Genomic DNA, 22,876 nt, shown 5'->3' on the forward strand with positions numbered 1-22,876 from the left:
CCACATTAAAAATGACACGATCAGCTGAATTTAGCTATTTAATGATTAATCACACACTTTTGATTAAGATATACATCTAAAACGTATTATTTGAAGTGCACACTACGGTGATTGTTTTTTTTCTTTGATTTAAGGGATTATTAGTTTACGCTGAGAAATTGCTCTAGTTTGCGCAAAGTTAGCTTTTAATCCTCTTACAATTAACATGTTGCAGTTTAAGCCAAATACACATATCATTGCACATTTTTTGTTTTCTTTGCATCGTGGTTATTTTCCCCTAAGGTAAATCCCCACATTCTTGTCTTGCTGGTGCATTCGAGGTCTTTGAAATTCAACCACACAGTGATAAATTGACCAATTTAACTTAAAAATGGACCTTCAGCTTCTTGTTTCTACTGCAAACTTTGCTGCAATAAAGCACAAGGACCAGCGAAGAAAAGACCCCGACCAGACACCGTATATCAATCATCCAATAGGTGATTGTTATTTCACAACTCGTTTCAAAAAATTTCAAAAATCATAACTACAAGCTAATAACGTGATTGATTATTGTAGGAGTTGCTGAAATTTTGTCCAAAGAGGGAAACGTATCAGATATTGAAGTACTGCAAGGAGCTTTATTGCATGATACTGTTGAAGACACTGAAACGACATTTGAAGAAATTGAGGAGCTGTTTGGGTCAAATGTCAGGTAAATTTTAAAATTGCATGGATACAGGGTTTTTATATATTCTGATGTAAATAAATTATAGTTTAAAGTGGAATCAACCCTTACAGTGGAAGTTTTGCAGTGATTCCTATTCAGCATTATCCAAAACCCTAGGCCAAATCATAATCAACCAGTATACATAGTACATACACAAACTAATAACCTCATATTGGTATAGTCACTAGTCACACTCAGTATCTTTCACAAACACGATTAAATTTTGTCTGGCACAAATTTCTTTATGGCAGGGGTATAGTAGCTGAGGTGACAGATGACAAAGGCCTTCCAAAGCAAGAGAGAAAACGTCTACAAGTTGTCAATGCTCCAAAGAAAAGTAAAAAAGCCAAGCTTGTAAAATTAGCAGACAAACTTTACAATCTGCGAGATCTCAACCGAAGCACTCCCTCAGGTATCATGCATTCTTGATCTATTTTACAGCAAGTTTAAATACCACATATTTAAAAATGATTTATTACTAAACCTATTTTTAAATTAGGGGGTACGAAGCTTTTCGAACAACCCACAAAAAGCTGCAATACATAGAGTCCTAAATTAACTGTGATGTAAAAATAAACTCACATTAACACAAACCAAAATGTGAGAATACATGCCCCAACAAGGGTAAAGTAGATTATAGTATTATTCCAACTACAACCCTCACCCAACCTGAATAGTTTTAACCATCAGCACTTTCAAAAGTCCACAAAATTATAATTTTCCTAAGCATATTCAAGTCCTTCACAACTTCCTGTCATGTGATAACATGCAGTATATCATCCGGTATCATTTGGTATTTAGTACCACCAATTTAAATCAGTAAGCAATTTTTACAGTTAAAGTGACATCTAACATAATAATAAGAAACATATTGCAACACTAAAATGTTTCAAAAGATATTGTTATCAAGAACCCAAGGTTAAGAAAATCTGGCTAAAGTTAAAAACAAGTCTAGATGTAATTTTGTTAACATTTAGGTTGGTCCCAGGAAAGAGTAGAAGAATATTTCCAATGGGCAGCAAATGTGGTCCAAGGTTTGCGAGGAACAAATGAAGCCTTGGAAAAGGAACTTGACAAGTTGTTCAAAGAAAGAAACATTATCTAAACCTTTAGTACTTGAATCTGTTACAAGTTTTTACAAAATGAAATGTTGCACTTTAACAAGAAATTTTTTTGTGTGTCACTGATTTTTATACCTCTATACCAGGCCAGGGGCCAACCTATTATATCCAGCCAATGGTATTAATTTTGAAAAATAGCTTGAGGTTACTGTTAAAAGTTAATTTGTGAAAGTAATTTTTATTGTTATCCTTGTTGGTAACCTGCTCTATGCCAAAAGACCAATCTTGATCATAACATGTAAGTGATATAGTTAGGTTTATTTGGTTTCGTAAAAAATTGAAGTAAAGAATTTTAAAGATATCATTGTCTGTCAATGCTAACATCTTCAAATGGAAAAGGGCAACCCATGTAGAGTATTATGCTTCTATCTTATGAAAGGAAAGTCTGTAGAGAGATGGTTGAATAATAATCAGTTACAATCACAATATTAACAACTTAGCAAAATAAGGAAAAAATGCAACAGTTTCGACATTACTTACCACATGTGGGTATAAAATATCTAATAAAAACACAGACATGTGTTTTGTAAAGATATCAAAGTTGCTTGATGCGAAATAAAACAAAGAGCATAACACTCTTTTTTAGCTAATGGACGGAAAAAAATAAATCAGTAGTTTAATAAACTGCATGGTATAATACTTTTTTTACTGCAGATCTAGGTTTGTCAACATAATGTGCACACGACTACCAACATTGTCACTGAAGCAAGACATGAAGCCATTTGGGTAACAAAAGAAAAAACACAACCAGAAAAACTCAATGAAACTACAAACACAGGAAAAAAACAAAAGTAGTACAGTATTTTGCATTTACAAGGCACTACAGTGTGTTTCATATAGTGCACTTTGGACAGCACAGTGTTACGGCACTAAAAGAATCAGGTAGCTTATGTGTTAATCTATCACCTACTTGGGTTTAGAAATCTCTCTTGAACAATAGATATAAATTGCTTTTGCAAATCCATTTTGAAGCCAATGTACCACTTTAATAAACTCAACCTCTTTCTAACTTTTTGATACGAAGAAAGTGCCTCAAATTCATCCAAAAAAGTGGGTAAATCTTTTTCAAAGTTTTTAATAAACATTACAGGTGCTTTGGACTTTTTTAGCAAAGCATATGGTGCACTATCAGTACTGTTGCAGTTTTTAGGTAATACAATATCTTCAATAACAGGTATTGACCCAAGTGCGATGGCCTCATATGTCCGAAAACACTCAGAATTAAGACAGGTTGGTGATATTGTCAAATCACTGTCAGAAATCACTTGCTGATAGCTAAAGCTTTGTTTGCCTTGAGTTTGAACAAATCTAAAACAAAATGTTTGTTTTTGAATTTTTAATCAGTCTTACAAGCATAATTCCACATACTATATTGGTAATTTAAAAAGTTTAGGATATTTTTATACATGATTTATGTTAAAACCTTATAACTAGATGAGCTCTTGTTAAATCCATTTTAATTAGGTAAAACTTTATGCCATTGTCAAAAAAATCCACCACAAAAGTAGGGATGGGCAAATGAGAATAGTATACTTTTGCACAGTATTCTAGAATAATTAAAATACACAGAATATAGAATCCAAAGCAAACCAATTGGCAATCAACATCAAAAAATATACATTTAATTTTTTTGTTTAAAATTTTAAAACAAGTGAATTGTAGTGCAACTGTTTCAGACTTTCCACATGTTTCCCTGATAGTTAGTCAGATATTACAGAAAAATGTTTAAGCATTTCATTCACTTTGCTGGAAACACAGTAACACAACCACTTAGCAATGATTTTTAACTAAAACATCAAACTAAAATTTTGTCTGTGTGTTTACACTTGGGTGAAAAACTAAAAATATACACAGTGTCTAATTGAACGGTCTTGCCATAGGTTATGAATTTGCCACTGTAAACTTTAATGCTGGTTTGAAAAGTTTGTTATATGATTTAAGATTTAGATTTGGTATTGTATAATGCCCATCCCTATACAAGAAAAAAAAACTTATCACTAAATTAAAATTTAATTTACCTGTTGCGCCAAGCAAAGTAACATTTTTGGGCAACTTTATCATTGCTTAAGTCCATTATGTTCTGTCTGGAAGTTTTTGGATAGATTGTGCCTATGAAATTACAAGTATACTTTCTTGGAGCTGAAATATCTAAAGACTTGAATTGTTCTTGAAGATCTTGGTTTCTGATTAAAAAAAATGCAATAAGTGCAAATGAATTATTTGTACTACATTCAAATATAGGGGGCCACAAGGCCCAAAAGGTGCTCTCCGGGGGCACAGTGCATGAAAGGTTGAGCACCACTGCCCTATACAACACGAATAACTGTGAGATGTATATTTTAAACATAAATGACACACTGTGGACTATGGTATGAATTAAGAAAGAAAGTTTATGGGTAAAATCGAACAGCAGTTAACTTACCCTTCGGGGGTTGGTCCCAAAGGCCATGCAAAAACTTTTTTGTTGTCAATAATGGGAGAATCATACATCAAAAAGACAAACTTAATTTTTTCCAGCTTTAGGTAAGGCTGCAGCCAATCATTTTCGCATGTAACTTCACCCATAACCAATAAACCAATCCTGAGGAGGTGCTCAAGGCCTAATGTATAATCCATCCAAGCTTTTGCATTTTGCTGTGTAGACTTATCATGAGCATCAATAGCAAGAATAAGGCAATCATCAATAAAGTGTGGTGCATGCTTAGGTTGGAGATTGTGACTTTGTCTATACCTGGAAAAACAAGATTGTTTTGAAAAGTTTATGTTCCTGACCTTCTGATTATCCGATCTAAAAGTTAGCAACTGGACATTTGAATTATTTTTTTCCGTTAAAGAACAAACAAATTTTTAAGTACATTTTTTTTATTTAAGGTGAATATACACACATAATGGGATCAGCCCTGAAGCGCAAGCATGGCATACCTGTTTATAAATTACAGTATGCCAGCCATATTGAAGGTGTCATACCATTCAAGCCAGTGTCCAATGCTTTTATATATGGTAAGGCACAGGCTAGAAAAATCCACCTTGCAGCGGGATTCGAACCCATGACAGGAGTCTTTCCAGGACTCGCGCTCTACCAACTGACATACTCACTGGTGAACCCACTGAAAGTTGAATCACAATTACCATTGCCTGCCTGGTATGCTGCACATGGTGGGGTAAATATTGGGGCTGCAGGGTAAAACACAACAATCAACACCTAATTATGGCACAAAGAACAAACTGTCCAAATTTCATCCAATTCTGACATTGTTTAAAATTTTACCCATTTTAGGGGGCTGGTGGGGTAAATACTGGGGTGATTAAGTCAAACAAACCAAAAGGCACATCTACATAACCATATCTTCAATCTGTGAAAGTTTCATCCAAATCCAACATAGATTTGTTGCCAAAAGTGCATGGACAAACTTCACGGCAGAAAAAAGAAAAACACATAGTGAAATCAAGATGCGTCCCCTTCAGGGAAGGGGACCCATAATTACCATTGCCTGCCTGGTATGCTGCACATGTCAGCTTTAAAGTAGAGGGGGTCACCAGTTGGTCCACTGATCAGCACTGACTTGATCAGTATTCTGACTTGATCAGTAAGTATGGGCCGGCATACTTTGATAATCTTTTTTACATTGATAATGGGTTGACTTACCAGAAACTAAAACCTTGCAAGGTCAAGGCACTTTGAGACCATCTGTTTCTCTCAGTGTTGGGTAGTTTCCCTTGTAAAATGTCTTGCCACAAATAGCTACCGATGTTGCCAACATCCCAAATTTGCACATGTTTTGCTGAGATATTCACAGAGTTTAAATCTAAAAAATAAAATTTCTGTTGTAATAAATGCACCACCACACTTTTTGCACTAAAAATTTCCTTACCTCTACTCAGAACTCTTGTATTTGGGGCACTGTGATTTTCTTCCCTTTGTTTTAGCATAATATAGGCAGTGTATAGCGACACAATTCCATACCCAACACACATAACAATCACTAACAGAAATTTTTTGACCCTCATGTTTTTATAATATCCAAAGCATCTGATTTGCATATATATTGGAGATTATCCAAATATCTTTGGGTCTGTTTTAACAAGGTGTTCTAAAACTGTGTTTTATTACATTTTCAAAATGTGACACACTTTGCAATCTAAAAAACAAACACATGCTCGCAAAATATCCATTTAAAACTTCATTGTGATTGGTGAAATTTTTTTTGTAATTGTACATACTAGAAAGGCCTGAGATGAAACTTGAATTGCTCAAAAGAGTTTTCGGATAAAATGAAGTTAAAAAATAATCTGAAAGTTTATAAATATATGCAAAGCAAATTTGCACAAAAAACAAAATATATGTGAAAATCTAAACACTAAAGTTATCATGAGCTCTATTTTGACATTATTCTTTTTGTATGAAAACATCAGCAAAACAACAACTTTCTTGATTCGAGTCACATTTATCAGACAGCCAGGCTACATTAAAATTTAAAAACAATCAAGTTTTTTAAATAAAACTGATGTAAATGCTGAGGCCCTGAGGGTAACCAATGTAAATGCTGAGGGTTAGGGTTTGTAATTCAATCTCAGAGACCTTTCTTTTAGGCTAATTACCGCCAATATTATCACTTGCGTTAAATACGTTTTTTTCTTTTATTACTATATTAAAATTTTCATACGTTATTAGGTAGGTTGCGCATGAGAGGTCATTGATCGCGCATTTAAACGTCTGAACGTTGCAGCCGGTCTGGTGAATATTTTAGCGCAATTGTGCTGCTACGACTTTGCCCGGCAAAATAAATTCAACTCAACCCAACACAATCTTCATCTCCATTTTGTCAAGTATTTGTTGTGCATGCGAATCAACAGAGCATGACCAAGTCCCTTTATATTTCTATGATTAATCAATCAAACATCCAATGTTTATTTTTTTTCTTCTTAACATTCCTTTGTAAATCGTTGAAAAGAAACGGTGGTAGGAAGACATCGATACTTTCCGTCTAAGGTTGACCACGCAGAGGATGAGTTAAGTTGAGTTTATTTAGTTTGGTAAGAGAAAACATAGCGACACATTATTATAACCCAAGTCTACATACTTTGATTATAACCAGTGGTGGGATTCAATTTTTTGTCAGCCGGTTCTATCACAAAAGTCATATTTATCAACCGGTTCTGTTACAAAAAGTCCATTAACAGTCACCAGTAAAGCTAACCGGTTCGCTGATCTCATAAAGCTTCGTGAGATGGCTCTATAGAACCAATGCGAACCGGCTGAATCCCACTGCTGGCAATAACCAAGAAGAAAAAGGTGAAAACGTAAGTTACACCGTGCGAAACAAGAAGCGGCAATGGAAACGGGATAAAAGTCGCCCTAAAACTCATCATGATTGTTCAGGTCGCCATCTGGCCGCTGAATACGTCCCATGAATAAAACAAGGCCAGTTTGCTGGTGGCGAATAACCCACAAGAACGGGTGATCAGCTACAAATTGCTTGTAAGAGAACGACATACCCCAAATTACTCCGACCATTACCGCGCTTGTGACCATGCTCCCTCTTTCGTTCATCTAATAAAGTTATGAAAACAAATTGTTAGTTTATGCAATACGCCAAAAAATGTTTATGGTTACGAAGAAAGAAAAAGTGAACTCATATTCTTCGCGTGTTACGACAAAATGGTTTTGAAACAGCATAGATGTCAAGGCAATTTGTTTAATACATATACGTATAGGCACTATAAAGTAGATAAAAAATAAATAGGCACTAAAGCAGAAAAAAAAACAAAAAGGTTCGAGCTGCTTCGTGACCTTTAAGCCTCCCCCGTTTTGCACAAATAACTAGGTGTTTCCAGAGAAGTCGGGCCGGGATTTTCGGATCGGGGCCGGGTTCGGGCGTAGGTTTCCAAAAAAATAAACGGCCACACTGTGTCATTATTTTTTAAACATATATTTACCTAGCTAAGTAACGAGTTATCGCTTCAGTGTCAAGCTAAAAACAATGTTATCGGTTCAGTGTCACAGCCCCTCAAAATATCACGCATCCTAAATGGTGGAATCAAAGCAGAAATTCCCATCTTAGGTTTTGGACAAATTTACCTCAAACGATGTTTTTGTAAGAATCTGATCCACAAACAGCGGAATGTCGGTTTTAGCCTGACCAGATAAATCAGCCTTTTCTCCATCAAACAAGTCGGTCATACCGAGTTTGGGCAAGACCTGGACCAAGTCTAGTGATTCCTCGAGAATAAATTTAGGAATTGTTACCTAAACAACAACATTATAAGGTAAGAACATCCCATACTAACCAAGTTTGGTAATGCCACATAAAAAATTAAAGCTAATATTTAAAATTTTAAATCGTTACAGATTTTTGATGATGACCCTTGCATTCAACGACGCGAAGTTAAGATAACGTTTACATTAAAAGTTTTACGTTTTCATTCTCATCACCATAATCTTGCGATTATTTTGTCCACAACCGATGGGTTTAAACCAGGGGTTCTTAACCAGGGAACTGTTCCTATGGGGTGCGGGGATGCTGAATCATTAAGGTTGGTTGGGTCTACTCATATAAATACAAAAACCCAAGGGGGTGCGAAAATTGGTTGGTGATTTGAAAGGGGTGCAGCATGGAAAAAGGTTAAAAACCACTGGTTTAAACTGAACGAAATAATTTTTGTCCTAAATGTTATTGTATATATAGCTACAAGTTTGATGTGGAGAGAAAAATGTTTGCAGAAAATTAAATGTTTGTTTGCCAGACCAGCCGTATTTCCCACATCAAATCAGGTTCTACAAAAAATGCTAGGGCCTACTCATATTTTTTGTACTTACTTCAACATCTGTATTACTGGTTTGAGAAATCCAGCGGGTGAGGTTATCCGGGTTCAGATTAGCCTCAACGTTTTTCAAGTCGAAGTTTTCAGGCAAGAGCACGAACATACTGTAATCTTTCTTAGCATAAGGTAGTTCAAGGATTTGAAGTGAAATTTCCTGATTAAAGCCATACCGAAATTCGCCTACAAAAGAATAAAACGATGCTATATCTGAAATTTAAAACCTTTAGATAACAATGACAAGCAAACTAGTAACTAGATTAGGGTTGCCATATTTTATGAAACACAATCCCTGACAAAATTTATCTCAGTTGCGTGAACCCAGTTTTTCTCAAACTTTTAGTCTAAATGTGTTGACGTAAGTCTGAGTGTGTATTTCAGAAAAACGAAAGTTGATTGCAGGATTTTAGCTAGTTATGCAAAATTGCGCATAACAATGATCCAAATCTGACATCACAGACAGGACAAAAATCATTACAATTGTGCGCGAACAATTGCATTTTGTTAGTTGTCATGACATAAAGCCTATTGTTTAACAATGGAGACGGTCGATTCTCACTTGAACTTTGATTTCAACTTATCCAGTTGCACAAACTGACGCCAAATAAAGTTATAGAATTACTTCCACCTTTTCGGGGTCCCAGCAAAATGCCATAAAGGACCGCGTCCCAGTTTGAGAACCGCTGCGTTGATCATTTTTGCGATCCAAACACTTCTATTCCCGGATAAATTAGAATATTGGGAAGTCACACGGACAGCGACACGAGAAAACGTTACATACGATACTCTGATCCTTGTCAACTGACTTTGTGCGCACTCTTCTGTTTAGTTAAGTTCTTTTTTAACCAAAAATAAATAAACGATGGTAGTCACAAGGAGCTTTTTAAATTTGAAGAAAAATGCTACTGCAAAAATGTTCCACTGTAAAAATGCCACTGTAAAAATGACTTTTAGTTGTTAGTTAGTTCCCTGCATATTAGGTACACAGATAAATGAAATTTTCCACGTTCTCATGTAGCTTCGAATGCTGTGTTTTCTTGAAATGCGGATTTTTATTTGTGTATTTAACGCATATTGTTAAACATCTAGTAACAAACAGGTATTGTTACGCGCGCACACACACATCAAACAGTAACAGGTACGTTAACCTGCGCGTAACAGGTACGTAAATCTACTAGAAACTTTCTCCGTTGGTACATTAATTTTATAATATATACAAACATTTTTTCTTGAATTCCGGACTTAGAGGTACATTTTACCATTTCTCCCTGACGCAGATTTAAACACTAAATTCCCGGACATGTCAGGGAAAATCCGGACGAATGGCAACCCTAAACTAGATCAAATATGTATCTTTATTAAATACCAAATTGCCAAAGATTTAGAATAAAACGTATTTATTAAACAGACGTTTAGACAAAAATTAAAACGGCGTTATTTCCTTTTTTGTCTGCAACATTTTATCACGTGACATAGTTGATTGAACCTTTTCTCCTTACTTTTCTGTGTATATAAACGTGTTTGTTTCGACTTGTACAACATATTTTCACAAATGATGACAATTGTTTTTGTCGAAACGTTTGTCTTGTGTAGCTGAATATGTATTAAAGTATCTTTTTGTGTTAAAATAAAACAGGTCCAATCGACTTTTTTAATAGTAAAGAAAAACCCGTGTCTGATCGGATGGGGCTCAATTGTAATAATCAATTGTCTCGGCCATTTGCTAACGGTTTGATTAATACTAGTTTATGCGAAAAACATTTTTGGTGTTGGTTGGGACCGAATCCTGCCGAATTATTTGGTCGAAATCGATCTGTTTATCGCTGATTTTACCAAACATGTTTAGCAAAGCAAATCTTTTACCGCTAATCTAAAGTGTCACTAACCTTTCTGAAACATGAATGGTGTCTTCACAACTTTATGTTGCGTGAAATAAAAGGCCTTTGGCTTGGTATTTTCTTCGCTAAACGGAAAATCCCAGTCAGCGCGAAAATACAATGCGTTTGCGATAACCAACTGTGTGTCACTGTTCAAAGAATCAGTAGACAACATTGCTGGAATTTTGCCTTCAGTTGTGTCGCTAATCCAGTTGTTGATCAACTCTACCGATTTTTGAGGATTATTGGCAAAATCCAACTGAAAAGGTGGAATCATTGTTAGAGCTGATAACACACTGTATGCTGGATATGTTGAGATCTCATTAAATTGCTAATTAAAAGCGAAGTATGGTCACCTTAAAATTGTGTTTTGGCTGCAGTTAACAATGAATAAGTAACACTCTAGTAAACAGATGTTTTATTTATCTTGAAAAGAAGTTTCGTAAGAAAGCAAAGCATACATGACATACCAAGTCAACTTGAGCTCCATAAACCTTTAAAGCTGTTTTGTAATCTTCAAGCACTTCTAGATGTTTATTGGCAAACACTCGGTTTGAAGATGTAATTGTGATAGACTTTAACACAAAAAGTAAGTTTTTGTCAGTCACATATATCGGATTCTAACACCCATTGTAAACAAAAAACATATACATATATATATATATATATATATTGAATGATTAAAAATGACTTACCGGGAAAAAAGGTTCGAAAAGATATTTTATTTTATCTGGGTCGAATCGTTGATGAAATGGCGATTCAATGGTGTCGTTTTCAGCAGTCTGCACATAAAGAAACAGATTGTTTCGCGACTGTACAAATTGTATTACAAGTTTTAAACAAAACCACTATGTTTGGAAACAGTTGGCAATAGACGTACCGAGTCAAACAATGCTTTCTTGACATTTGAGTCGGATAGTATTTGCTTTTTGTCGTCCTCCAAGTTTGAAGAATCTTTTGAAATCTTTTTAGTGCTGTTCTGCACCTAAAAAAACCATTTCACCACAAATTTTAGACAAAATACTCATTAGCATAGGTAACTTCGATAGGGACCCAGGAGGTCATAAAACTTCATGTTTTTACCCCAATCGGCAAGAACAATTAAAAAAACTGCAACATAGAAGTCAAGAGTACAATACCAACTTTATTAAACATTTGATCGTGTAGTTCACCAAAAGTACTATGAAATTTTCCCTCCAGTCTGTTGAAACCAAAAACCTCCTCAATCTGCTTGGCAGTCTGGCCTTTTGCTCCAAGGTGTACCATTGCCATAGCTATAATGCAGCAGAAAAACATACACGTCTCAGTTACTGAAAAGTTTATACAAAATCTATAAAAAAAATACTAACCTGCTGTTATGCTCACTGGGGAGAACATGATATTTTCTGTAGCCGGGTCCGCAATGAGTGTTTTGTAAAAATCGATGCTGAATTGAAGGTTTGATGCAGACAGTTTGGCAATATCATCTTGGTCCATGGTATTTGCAACGTCGACAATAAACAGGCACAAAACGTAGAACAGTGTACTGGCCATAATCCAAAGACTTTCAAATTCAGTCGTTAGACCAAAGCAACGATGCCAACATACGGAGTTTACTTAGTTTACTCGCACTACGGTTTTGCAAAGTTAAAATAGACGTGCTGACCCGAAAAGCCAGGCTGCATTGAAAATAGTTTTGCGGTGAAAAAAGCACTTGGGGTAAAATGAGAATGGAAACCCACCGAAGCGTGGGGGCAAGAGGGTGCCTTCGCTTCCTTTGGAGATTTTAAAGCACCTCAAATTTGAAAAAAATCGAAAATCCTAATGAAAAAAGTATCAAGTATATTTTAGTGAAGGAGAGAAAGTCATTGAATGTCTATACAGACGTCTTTAACGATATCATGACCTAAACCATAACACCAGATGTGCTTTCAATTGTTTGTCGTTGCGCTTACGATGCTAAAGTAAAGCGACTCGCCTTGATGATCACATAAGCATCGTAATTGCGCCCCTACTTTGCTTTGGGTTTTTATGTCTGCAGGATGCACAAGAATGTGGCATTTTTCGCGACTTTCAATTTGCCAGCGAGGAATTTTTGCGCTAGCTAATAAAAACGCTGACGAAAAACCCCCATTCTTGTGGGTGGTTTCCAGGGGCGCCGACAGAAAATTGTGCAAGAGGGGGGAAATTTTGAAAGGTACTTACGATATCAAACAATTAGGTGCATATTGACATAAATTAAGCTTATATACTATACGGTTAAAACATGATACACGCTACATGTGAAAAAATCACCGAGAATAAATGGTACATATTGCTAAAGTCGTTTATACAGACATTCGTTGACTTTCTCTCCTTCACTTATCGCATTATACTTTTTACTCATTATGTTTTTAGACAAAATTTGTTAAATATGAGGTACATTCAAATTTCAAGGGGGTGGGTGCCCCTTCTTGCCCTTACGTTTCGGGGCCTATGGGGGTTTCCATTCTCGTTTTATCCAAAGTGCTTTTTTTTCACCGCGAAGCTATTTTAATGTAGCCTGGCTTTTTAGGTCTATATTGCGATCGTTGCCTACATTCAAAGACTAAATTTGAAAGTCTTTGGATGATGGCTGTACACTGTTGTACGTTTTGTGCCTTTTTTTAACTAAAACAAAACGCAGGGATGTGGAAATAATATCGACATAATAATGTAAGCCGCACCAACAGTAGGGTAAAAACGTGTAGATATGGTACATGAAAAAAATTGTGTGGCCCTCGCTTGATGTCCGAAGTTGGTTATATGGCCCACCGACGAATAAGGTTGCCCACCCCTCTCGTAGAGTGTTTCATGTTTTAACTGTACAGTACATAAATTATGTCAATATGCATCTAAATGTTTGATATCGTATGTACTTGTCAAAGATCCCCCTCACATTTTTTTTCGGCGCCCCTGGAAACCACCCATACGAAGTGGGTTTTTCGTCAGCGGTTATTTTTGAGCCAACGTAAAAAAGTTCCGTCGCCTGCAATTTAAAAGTCGCTGAAAACGCCTCGTGCTTTTATTTTTGGCAGACAAACTAATAACCAGGGGCGGCTATTAGTATTAACTCGTTTACTTTAGTATCAAAAGCGCAAGAAAAATAATTGAAAGCACATCGGCTGTCATGGATGAGGTCATGACAACTTTATTTCAGCTGGAGACACACACATTTGTAGCCTATATAGGCTACTTCTGGTAAACAGAATCACGTGTATTGTGAATCGGGCAACCCACTTTGCATGCTCGTCACTTTTGCATACAAAATTTTACAACAAACGTTCTTTTATTAAGTTAAGCTTAACAATAAACAAAATTCATGCAAAACAACTTATCTGTTTGAATTAAATGCTAGTTGGTGAAATAAAGGCTATTTTTGCGTCTAGAAAGCTGTCAACACTCCGTTTTAGGACCGGATCCAGTAAAACTTTGGCAATCCTGACATACTTATTTATAGGTCATTGTATGCCAGTCCCGTTAAAGGTGTTATGCCGAACCAAGCTGGGCCCCCAAGTTTTTCCATATGGCAAGACACAGGCTAGAAAAAACACCTGCAGTGGAATTCAAATCCATTACAGAAGTCTTTCCGGGACTCGTGCTTTACCAACTGAGATACAGATGCTAAAAGTTGAATCACAATCACAGTTGCCTGCCTGGTATGCTGCATATATCAGCTTTATATAAGATCGGTCACCAGACCACTGATCAGAACTGACTTGATTCAGTATTTGGCATTCATTAGTCCTGCCATACTTTGATATTTTGGGTTGACTTACCAGAAACTAAAACCTTGCATGGTCAAGGCACTTTGAGGCCATCTGTTTCTCTCAGTGTTGGGTAGTTTCCCTTGTAAAATGTCTTGCCACAAATAACTACCTATGTTGCCAGTATCCCAAATTTGCATATGTTTTGCTGAGATATTCACGGAGTTTAAATCTAGAAATTAATATTTCTGTTCTAATAAATGCCCCATCACACTTATTGCACTAACTTACAATAATACCCTACCTCTAGTCATAACTCTTGTATGAAGGGCACTGTGATTTTCATCTCTTTGTTTCAGCATGGTATGAGCAGTGTACAGTGATACTATTCCATACCCAACACACATTACAATCACCAACAGGAGTTTTTTAGCCCTCATGTTTTTATAACATCCAAAGCATCTGATTTGCATATATATCGGAGACTATCCAAATATCTTTGGGTCTGTTTTAACAAGGTGTTCTAAAACTGTGTTTTATTACATTTTCAAAATGTGACACACTTTGCAATCTAAAAAACAAACATATGCTCGCAAAATATCCATTTAAAACTTTATTGTGATTAGTGAGATTTTTTTGTAATTGTACATTCTAGAAAGGCCTGAGATGAAACTTGAATTGCCCAAAAAAGTTTTCGAATGAAAGGAAGTGAACAAACAATCTGAAAGTTTAGAAAAAAATGCTAAGCAAATTTGCACAAACAACAAAATAAATGTAAAAATCTAAACACTAAAGTTATCATGAGCTCTATTTTGACATTATTCTTTTTGTATGAAAACATCTGCAAAACAACAACTTTCTTGATTCAAGTCACATTTATCAGACAGCCAGGCTACATTAAAATTTAAAAACAATCGAGTCTTCTAATAAAACTGATGTAAATGCTGAGGCCCTGAGGGTAACCAATATAAATGCTGAGGGTTAGGATTTGTAATTCAATCTCAGAGACCTTTGTTTTAGGCTACCGGTAACTACCGCCAATATTATCTCTTGCGTTAAATACGGTTTTTCTTTTAGCACTATATTAAAATTGTCATACGTTATTAGGTAGATTGCGCATGAGAGGTCACGCATTTTTTTAAATCACGCATTTTAACGCCTGAACGTTGCAGCCGGTCTGGTGAATATTTTAGCGCAATTGTGCTGCTACGACTTTGCCCGGCAAAATAAACTCAACCCAAGTTACCCAACTCATTCTTCATCTCCATTTCGTGAAGTATTTGTTGTGTATATGAATCAACAGAGCATGACCAAGTCCCTTTATATTTCTATGATTAATCAATCAAACATCCAATGTTTGTTTGTTTTTTCTTAACATTACTTTGTAAATCGTTGAAAAGAAACGGTGGTAGGAAGGCATCGATACTTTCCGTCTAAGGTTGACCACGCAGAGGATGAGTTAAGTTGAGTTTATTTAGCTTGGTGAAAGAAAACATAGGGACACATTATTATAACCCAAGTCTACATACTTTGATTATAACCAGTGGTGGGATTCAATTTTTTGTCAGCCGGTTCTACCACAAAAGTCATATTTATCAACCGGTTCTGTTACAAAAAGTCCATTAACAGTCACCTAATGCTAACCGGTTCGCTGATCTAATAAAACTTCGTGAGATGGTTCTATAAAACCAATGCAAACCGGCTGAATCCCACTGCTGGCAATAACCAAGAAGAAAAAAGATGCACAACGTTGAACACGTAAGTTACACCGTGCGAAACAAGAAGCGGCAATGGAAACGGGATAAAAGTCGCCCTAAAACTCATCATGATTGGTCAGGTCGCCATCTGGCCGCTGAATACGTCCCATGAACAAAACAAGGCCAGTTTGTTGGTGGCGAATAGCCCACAAGAACGGGTGATCAGCTAAAAATTGCTTGTAAGAGAACGGTATACCATAATCCATTCCGACCATTACCGCGCTTGTGACCATGCTCCCTCTTTCGTTCATCTAATAAAGTTATGAAAAGAAATTGTAAGTTTATGCAATACGCCAAAAAACGTTTATCGTTACGAAGAAAGAACGAGTGAACTTATATTCTTCACGTGTTACGACAAAACGGTTTTGAAACAGTATAGATGTCAAGGCAATTTGTTTTATACGTATACGTATAGGCACTATAAAGTAGATAAAAAATAAATAGGCACTAAAGCAGAAAAAAACAAAAAGGTTCGAGCTGCTTCGTGACCTTTAAGTCTCCCCCGTTTTGCACAAAAGACTAGGTGATCCCAGAGAAGTCGGGCCGGGCTTTTCGGATCGGGGCCGGGTTCGGGCGTAGGTTTCCAAAAAAATAAACGGCCACACTGTGTCATTATTTTTTAAACATATATTTACCTAGCTAAGTAACGAGCTGCTAGACCTGACCTAATGTCAAACAGCCCCTAAACGTCTTGTTCGAAACCAAATGTCTGTTGTGTTTGTTGTCTTGGTCTTTCCCGAAGCTTCTATGTAGGCTATAGGCCTGTCATTTTAACTTACAGTCCCAAACGGGCTTATCAAAAACAATACGGGTTGAAGCCGGGCCCGGGGTCCAATTTTAGGCCCATTTCTGGGTGATTGTACCAAACAAAAAACAATGTTATCGGTTCAGTGTCACAGCCCCTCAAAATATAACGCATCCTAAATGGTGGAATCAAAGCAGAAATTCCCATCTTAGGTTTTGGACAAATTTACCTCAAACGATGTTTTTGTAAGAATCTGATCCACAAACAGCGGAATGTCGGTTTTAGCCTGACCAGATAAATCAGCCTTTTCTCCGTCAAACAAGTCGGTCACACCGAGTTTGGGCAAGACCTGGACCAAGTCAAGTGACTCCTCGAGAATAAATTTAGGAATTGTTACCTAAACAATTAACAACATTATGAGGTAAGAACATCCCATACTAACCAAGTTTGGTAATGCCACATAAAAAATTAAAGCTAATATTTAAAATTTTAAATTGTCACAGATTTTTGATGATGACCCTTGCATAAACGACGCGAAGTTAAGATAACGTTTACATTAAAAGTTTTACGTTTTCATTCTCATCACCATAATCTTGCAATTATTTTGTCCACAACCGATGGGTTTAAACCAAGGGTTCTTAACCAGGGAACTGTTCCTAGGGGGTGCGGGAATGCTGAATCATTAAGGTTGGTTGGCTCTATTCTATATAAATACAAAAACCCAAGGGGGTGCGAAAATTGGTTGGTGATTTGAAAGGGGTGCAGCACGGAAAAAGGTTAAAACCCACTGGTTTAAACTGAACGAAATAATTTTAGTCCTAAATGTTATTGTATATATAGCTACAAGTTTGATGTGGAGAGAAAAATGTTTGCAAAAAAATAAAATGTTTGTTTGCCATACCAGCCGTAATTCACACCCTAAATCAGGTTCCACAAAAAATGCTAGGGTCCACTCATATTTTTTGTACTTACTTCAACATCTGTATTACTGATTTGAGAAATCCAGCGGGTGAGGTTATCCGGGTTCAGATTGGCCTCAACTTTTTTCAAGTCGAAGTTTTCAGGCAAGAGCACGTACATACTGTATTCCTTGTTAGCATACGGTAGTTCGAGGATTTGAAGTGAAATGTCCTCGATAAAGCCATAACGAAATTCGCCTACAAAAGAATAAAACGATGTTATCTGAAATTTAAAACCTTTAGATAACAATGACAAGAAAACTAGTAACTACATCAAATATGTATCTTTAATAAATACCAAATTGCCCAAAATGTAGAATAAAACGTATTTATTAAACAGACGTTTCGACAAAAATTAAAACAGCGTTGTTTCCTTTTTGTCTGCAACCTTTTATCATGTGACGTAGCCTAGTTGATTGAACATTTTCTTCTTACATTTCTGTGTATAAAAACGTGCTTGTTTCGGCTTGTACAATATATTTTCACGGATGATGACAATTGTTTTTGTCGAAACGTCTGTCTTGTGTAGCTAAATATGTATCTGTTTGTTAAAATTGTGTCTTTTGTTTCAAAATAAAACAGGTCCAATCTACTTTTTTAATAGGAAAGAAAAACCGTGTATGTTGCGGTGGGGCTCTAAAAATTGTCTCGGCTATTTGCTAACGGTTTGATTAATACTAGTTTACGCGAAAAATTTTTATGGTGTTCAAGGTTGGGACCGAATCCTGTCAAATTATTCGGTCGAAACCAAATCTTTTTTAAAAATCGTTGATTTCAACGAATAGGTTTATTTTTATTATAATCCAAAACGTCACCAACCTTCCCTGAACATGAACGGTGTCTTGACAACTTTATGTTGCGTGACATAAAAGTCCTTTGGCTTGGTATTTTCTTCGCTAAACCGAAAATGCCAGTCAGCGCGAAAAGACAATGCGTTTGCGATAACCAACTGTGTGTCACGGTTCAAAGAATCGGTAGTCAACATTGCTGGAATTTCGCTTTCGGTTGCTTCGCTGATCCAGTTGTTGATCGACTCTACCGATTTTTGAGGATTATTGGCAAAATCCAACTGAACAAGTGGGAACATTATTAGAGCTCATAACACACTGTATGCTGGATATGTTGAGATCTCATTAAATTGCTAATTAAAAGCGAAGTATGGTCACCTTAAAATTGTGTTTTGGCTGCAGTTAACAATGAATAAGTAACACTCTAGTAAACAGATGTTTCATTTATTTTGAAAAGAAGTTTCGTAAGAAAGCAAAGCATACATGACATACCAAGTCAACTTGAGCTCCATAAACCTTTAAAGCTTTTTGGTAATCTTCAAGCACTTCTACATGTTTATTGGCAAACACTCGGTTTGAAGATGTAATTGTGATAGACTTAAACACAAAGAATAAGTTTCTGTCAATCACACATATAGGATTCTAACACCCATTGTAAACAAAAAAACATATATATATATAATAAATATATATACATATTGAATGATTAAAAATGACTTACCGGGGGATCACCTGAAACAAAAAATTCGAAAATATCTATCATTTTATCTGGGTCGAATCGTTGATGAAATGGCGATTCAATGGTGTCGTTTTCAGCAGTCTGCACATAAAGAAACATATTGTTTCGCGACTGTACAAATTGTATCACAAGTTTTAGACAAAAACGCTATGTTTGGAAACAGTGGAAAATAGACGTACCGAGTCAAACAGTGTTTTCTTAACATTTATTGAGTCGGATAGTATTTGCTTTTTGTCGTCCTCTAAGTTTGAAGAATCTTTTGAAATCTTTTTAGTGCTGTTCTGCACCTAAAGAAACCATTTCACCACAAATTTTAGACAAAATACTCATTAGCATAGGTAACTTCGATAGGGACCCAGGAGGTCATAAAACGTCATGTTTTTACCCCAATCGGCAAGAACAATTAAAAAAACTGCAACATAGAAGTCAAGAGTACAATACCAACTTTATTAAACATTTGATCGTGCAGTTCACCAAAAGTACTATGAAATTTTCCCTCCAGTCTGTTGAAACCAAAAACCTCCTCAATCTGCTTGGCAGTCTGGCCTTTTGCTCCAAGGTGTACCATTGCCATAGCTATAATGCAGCAGAAAAACATACACGTCTCAGTTACTGAAAAGTTTATACAAAATCTATAAAAAAAATACTAACCTGCTGTTATGCTCACTGGGGAGAACATGATATTTTCTGTAGCCGGGTCCGCAATGAGTGTTTTGTAAAAATCGATGCTGAATTGAAGGTTTGATGCAGACAGTTTGGCAATATCATCTTGGTCCATGGTATTTGCAACGTCGACAATAAACAAGCACAAAACGTAGAACAGTGTACTGGCCATAATCCAAAGACTTTCAAATTCAGTCGTTAGACCAAAGCAACGATGCCAACATACGGAGTTTACTTAGTTTACTCGCACTACGGTTTTGCAAAGTTAAAATGGACGTGCTGACCCGAAAAGCCAGGCTGCATTGAAAATAGTTTTGCGGTGAAAAAAGCACTTGGGGTAAAATGAGAATGGAAACCCACCGAAGCGTAGGGGCAAGAGGGTGCCTTCGCTTCCTTTGGAGATTTTAAAGCACCTCAAATTTGAAAAAAATCGAAAATCCTAATGAAAAAAGTATCAAGTATATTTTAGTGAAGGAGAGAAAGTCATTGAATGTCTATACAGACGTCTTTAACGATATCATGACCTAAACCATAACACCAGATGTGCTTTCAATTGTTTGTCGTTGCGCTTACGATGCTAAAGTAAAGCGACTCGCCTTGATGATCACATAAGCATCGTAATTGGGCCCCTACTTTGCTTTGATTAATTAAGAAGCAAATGCTTCTGACTCAAAATCAGTAGACACTGTGTTGGTATATTCGAGATATATATTTCACCTATTCAGGCATCGTCAGTCTCTAAAAACTGCAAACAACGAAGGTAAATTAAAAGAGAACAGATGTAAAAACATACAAAATAAAATAGTAAAAAACTTAAAACACTAAAAGCATTTATGTCTAGTTTGGTTAACACAGTCTACACGAGCACAAAAGCGTAAATGTAATGAGGACGAAAAAACAGACGCAACGTCGGAAAAAAGGAGAAAAGGTGAGAGGCGTAAAACGCAAAAAGATAACGTCAACAGACACACGCAAGATTAGAAATAACTCTGCGGATCAGCGCAATCTAGGTAAAACCATTTTTTGAATATTGATGGTGGCCTGTGTTATTTTAAGCCACTTGGCTTCACATGCATCCAGGTCTTTAGGTGCCGGCTGCTGTAGAAACGTTACGCTAAAACATTGTGTTATGTCGGGGTGTGTTGAAAAAACTGCTGTGTGTTTTGTGGCGTAGTGGTGCAATAATGCTGCATTGTCATTTTCCTCATTTACTTTGTGTTCTTTCCATGTGGATCTGTGATGTGTCCAACGGGTGCTAAACCGGTTTTTTGTTTGTCCAATGTATTGCGCGCTGCATATGTTGCAAGTAGCCGCATATATGCCGTAGCACTTGCAGTCCAGGTCTTGCTTCAATTCTAAAACTTGTCCGTGTGTTGTGAACTTGCGCTGTTTATAAACCATGCTCTTATGGCTACCATGATTGCCACACAAAGCACACTTTTCGCAAGGGCGCGACTGGCCGACGGGCTGTTTTGACGCATGGGCCAAGCTTCTGTAATTAGTCAGAAGGTTCCCCAGGGTTCTTGCTCTTTTATAAACTACAGTCGCGGAAAGTTGTAAGTCCCTTTCCTTAGCTGTTAACTTCAAGGCCTGTGGGAAAGCTGTACCCCAAGCTATCCTTGGTTTGCGGGATTGACAAGTTGGTGACACGAACCGTTTCATCCAAGTTTTCGAAACACTTAAACACTGTTCTGTAATGCGTTCGGGAAACGCAGATCTTCGGCACTTTTCCCTGAGTCGTTCCAGACTGGTGAAATAGTCTTTGTCCAACTCATTCAGCCTTCTTAATCTGCTGGCCTCACCCAACACAATGCCCCGAAATACATGTGAAGGGTGATGAGAAGTTCCGTGCAGGAAGCAACGGTGTTTGCTTGTTTCTTTCACGTGGTCTTTGGTGACGAAATGTAACTTTGTATCACTTGAATAGCAGTGCAAAACATCAAGAAATTCCACACTCCCTTTCCGATCTCTGTTGGAAAATTCCCGAAATGTGAGCTTTAAACCGGATTTGTGAAAAGCAGCTTGCAACGGTGTAATATATATCTCGAATATACCAACACAGTGTCTACTGATTTTGAGTCAGAAGCATTTGCTTCTTAATTAATCATTTACTGAAAGAATTTTGACTCAGTGATCGTGGATATTAACATGCCTACTATTAGAGGGACAGATCCTGTGAATAGCATTTATGTCTACTTTGCTTTGGGTTTTTATGTCTGCAGGATGCACAAGAATGTGGCATTTTTCGCGACTTTAAATTTGCCATCGAGGAAATTTTGCGCTAGCTAAAAAAACCGCTGACGAAAAACCCCCATTCTTGTGGGTTGTTTCCAGGGGCGCCGACAGAAAATTGTGCACGAGGGGGGGAATTTTGAAAGGTACTTACGATATCAAACAATTAGGTGCATATTGACAAAAATTAAGCTTATATACTATACGGATAAAACATGATACACGCTACATGTGAAGTGTATATAGTGACACAATTCCATACCCAACACACATTACAATCAGCAACAAAAATTTTTTGGCCCTCATGTTTTTATACTGTCCAAAGCATCTGATTTGCATATATATCGGATATTATCCAAATATCTTTGGGTCTGGTTTATCAAGGTGTTCTAAAACTGTGTTTTATTACATTTTCAAGATGTGACACACTTTGCAATCTAAAAAAACAAACATGTGCTCGCAAAATATCTATTTAAAACTTTATTGTGATTGGTGAGATTTTTTTGTAATTGTACATTCTAGAAAGGCCGAAGATGAAACTTTGCTCAAAAAAGTTTTTGAATGAAATGAAGTAAACAAACAATCTGAAAGTTTAGAAAAAAATGCTAAGCAAATTTGCACAAACTACAAAATAAATGTGAAAATCTAAACACTAAAGTTATCATGAGCTCTATTTTGACATTATTCTTTTTGTATGAAAACAAAATATCAACATCTGCAAAACAACAACTTTCTCGATTCAATTCACATTTATCAGACAGCCAGG

General features: G+C 36.5%; 5 protein-coding genes across 5 annotated transcripts; 1 reads left to right on the forward strand and 4 right to left on the reverse strand.

The window, feature by feature from the left end:
- Positions 1 to 234: 234 nt before the first annotated feature.
- Positions 235 to 1,893, forward strand: LOC145224788 (guanosine-3',5'-bis(diphosphate) 3'-pyrophosphohydrolase MESH1-like). Its single transcript, XM_080091365.1, has 4 exons — positions 235 to 476; positions 556 to 691; positions 958 to 1,118; positions 1,684 to 1,893. The coding sequence occupies exons 1-4, from the start codon at positions 371 to 373 to the stop codon at positions 1,809 to 1,811; spliced, it is 531 nt and encodes a 176-aa protein (XP_079947491.1). The 5' UTR covers positions 235 to 370; the 3' UTR covers positions 1,812 to 1,893.
- Positions 1,894 to 2,066: 173 nt separating this feature from the next.
- On the reverse strand, positions 2,067 to 5,963 carry LOC145224787 (ribitol-5-phosphate xylosyltransferase 1-like). The gene is made up of 5 exons (XM_080091363.1): positions 5,700 to 5,963; positions 5,474 to 5,633; positions 4,250 to 4,558; positions 3,846 to 4,010; positions 2,067 to 3,135 (listed from the first exon to the last, which is right to left on the reverse strand). The coding sequence occupies exons 1-5, from the start codon at positions 5,866 to 5,868 to the stop codon at positions 2,730 to 2,732; spliced, it is 1,209 nt and encodes a 402-aa protein (XP_079947489.1). The 5' UTR covers positions 5,869 to 5,963; the 3' UTR covers positions 2,067 to 2,729.
- Positions 5,964 to 6,883: 920 nt separating this feature from the next.
- On the reverse strand, positions 6,884 to 12,513 carry LOC145223787 (serpin B6-like). Its single transcript, XM_080090174.1, has 9 exons — positions 11,873 to 12,513; positions 11,667 to 11,797; positions 11,404 to 11,508; positions 11,219 to 11,305; positions 10,994 to 11,098; positions 10,533 to 10,782; positions 8,645 to 8,829; positions 7,907 to 8,074; positions 6,884 to 7,378 (listed from the first exon to the last, which is right to left on the reverse strand). Exons 1-9 carry the CDS (start codon positions 12,054 to 12,056, stop codon positions 7,184 to 7,186), a joined length of 1,410 nt encoding a protein of 469 aa, XP_079946300.1. The 5' UTR covers positions 12,057 to 12,513; the 3' UTR covers positions 6,884 to 7,183.
- Positions 12,514 to 15,682: 3,169 nt separating this feature from the next.
- On the reverse strand, positions 15,683 to 20,510 carry LOC145224448 (serpin B6-like). Its single transcript, XM_080090939.1, has 9 exons — positions 19,867 to 20,510; positions 19,661 to 19,791; positions 19,395 to 19,502; positions 19,198 to 19,296; positions 18,969 to 19,073; positions 18,508 to 18,757; positions 17,702 to 17,886; positions 16,959 to 17,126; positions 15,683 to 16,235 (listed from the first exon to the last, which is right to left on the reverse strand). Exons 1-9 carry the CDS (start codon positions 20,048 to 20,050, stop codon positions 16,041 to 16,043), a joined length of 1,425 nt encoding a protein of 474 aa, XP_079947065.1. The 5' UTR covers positions 20,051 to 20,510; the 3' UTR covers positions 15,683 to 16,040.
- Positions 20,511 to 20,568: 58 nt separating this feature from the next.
- LOC145224449 (uncharacterized) lies at positions 20,569 to 22,076 on the reverse strand. The gene has a single exon (XM_080090940.1). It carries the CDS (start codon positions 21,538 to 21,540, stop codon positions 20,875 to 20,877), a length of 666 nt encoding a protein of 221 aa, XP_079947066.1. The 5' UTR covers positions 21,541 to 22,076; the 3' UTR covers positions 20,569 to 20,874.
- Positions 22,077 to 22,876: the final 800 nt, after the last annotated feature.

This window comes from Phallusia mammillata, chromosome 4 (assembly GCF_965637545.1).
Source record: "Phallusia mammillata chromosome 4, kaPhaMamm4.hap1.1, whole genome shotgun sequence".
Taxonomy (NCBI): domain Eukaryota; kingdom Metazoa; phylum Chordata; class Ascidiacea; order Phlebobranchia; family Ascidiidae; genus Phallusia; species Phallusia mammillata.

Bases quoted from the DNA above. Each gene is read 5' to 3' on its own strand.
- LOC145224788 (XM_080091365.1), top strand. From the start codon at position 371: ATGGACCTTCAGCTTCTTGTTTCTACTGCAAACTTTGCTGCAATAAAG. The intron at 477-555 runs GTGATTGTTATT...TGATTATTGTAG, and splicing joins GTATATCAATCATCCAATAG to GAGTTGCTGAAATTTTGTCC. The intron at 692-957 runs GTAAATTTTAAA...TCTTTATGGCAG, and splicing joins CTGTTTGGGTCAAATGTCAG to GGGTATAGTAGCTGAGGTGA.
- LOC145224787 (XM_080091363.1), bottom strand. From the start codon at position 5,868: ATGCAAATCAGATGCTTTGGATATTATAAAAACATGAGGGTCAAAAAA. The intron at 4,559-5,473 runs GTAAGTCAACCC...TTGTTTTTCCAG, and splicing joins TTGCAAGGTTTTAGTTTCTG to GTATAGACAAAGTCACAATC. The intron at 3,136-3,845 runs GTAAATTAAATT...ATTTTGTTTTAG, and splicing joins TACTTTGCTTGGCGCAACAG to ATTTGTTCAAACTCAAGGCA.
- LOC145223787 (XM_080090174.1), bottom strand. From the start codon at position 12,056: ATGGCCAGTACACTGTTCTACGTTTTGTGCCTGTTTATTGTCGACGTT. The intron at 11,509-11,666 runs GTTGGTATTGTA...TGGTTTTTTTAG, and splicing joins ACGATCAAATGTTTAATAAA to GTGCAGAACAGCACTAAAAA. The intron at 11,306-11,403 runs GTACGTCTATTG...CTTTATGTGCAG, and splicing joins AGAAAGCATTGTTTGACTCG to ACTGCTGAAAACGACACCAT.
- LOC145224448 (XM_080090939.1), bottom strand. From the start codon at position 20,050: ATGGCCAGTACACTGTTCTACGTTTTGTGCTTGTTTATTGTCGACGTT. The intron at 19,792-19,866 runs GTTAGTATTTTT...GCTGCATTATAG, and splicing joins CCCAGTGAGCATAACAGCAG to CTATGGCAATGGTACACCTT. The intron at 16,236-16,958 runs GTAAATTTGTCC...TAACTTTATTAG, and splicing joins TTACAAAAACATCGTTTGAG to ATGAACGAAAGAGGGAGCAT.
- LOC145224449 (XM_080090940.1), bottom strand. From the start codon at position 21,540: ATGAAACGGTTCGTGTCACCAACTTGTCAATCCCGCAAACCAAGGATA.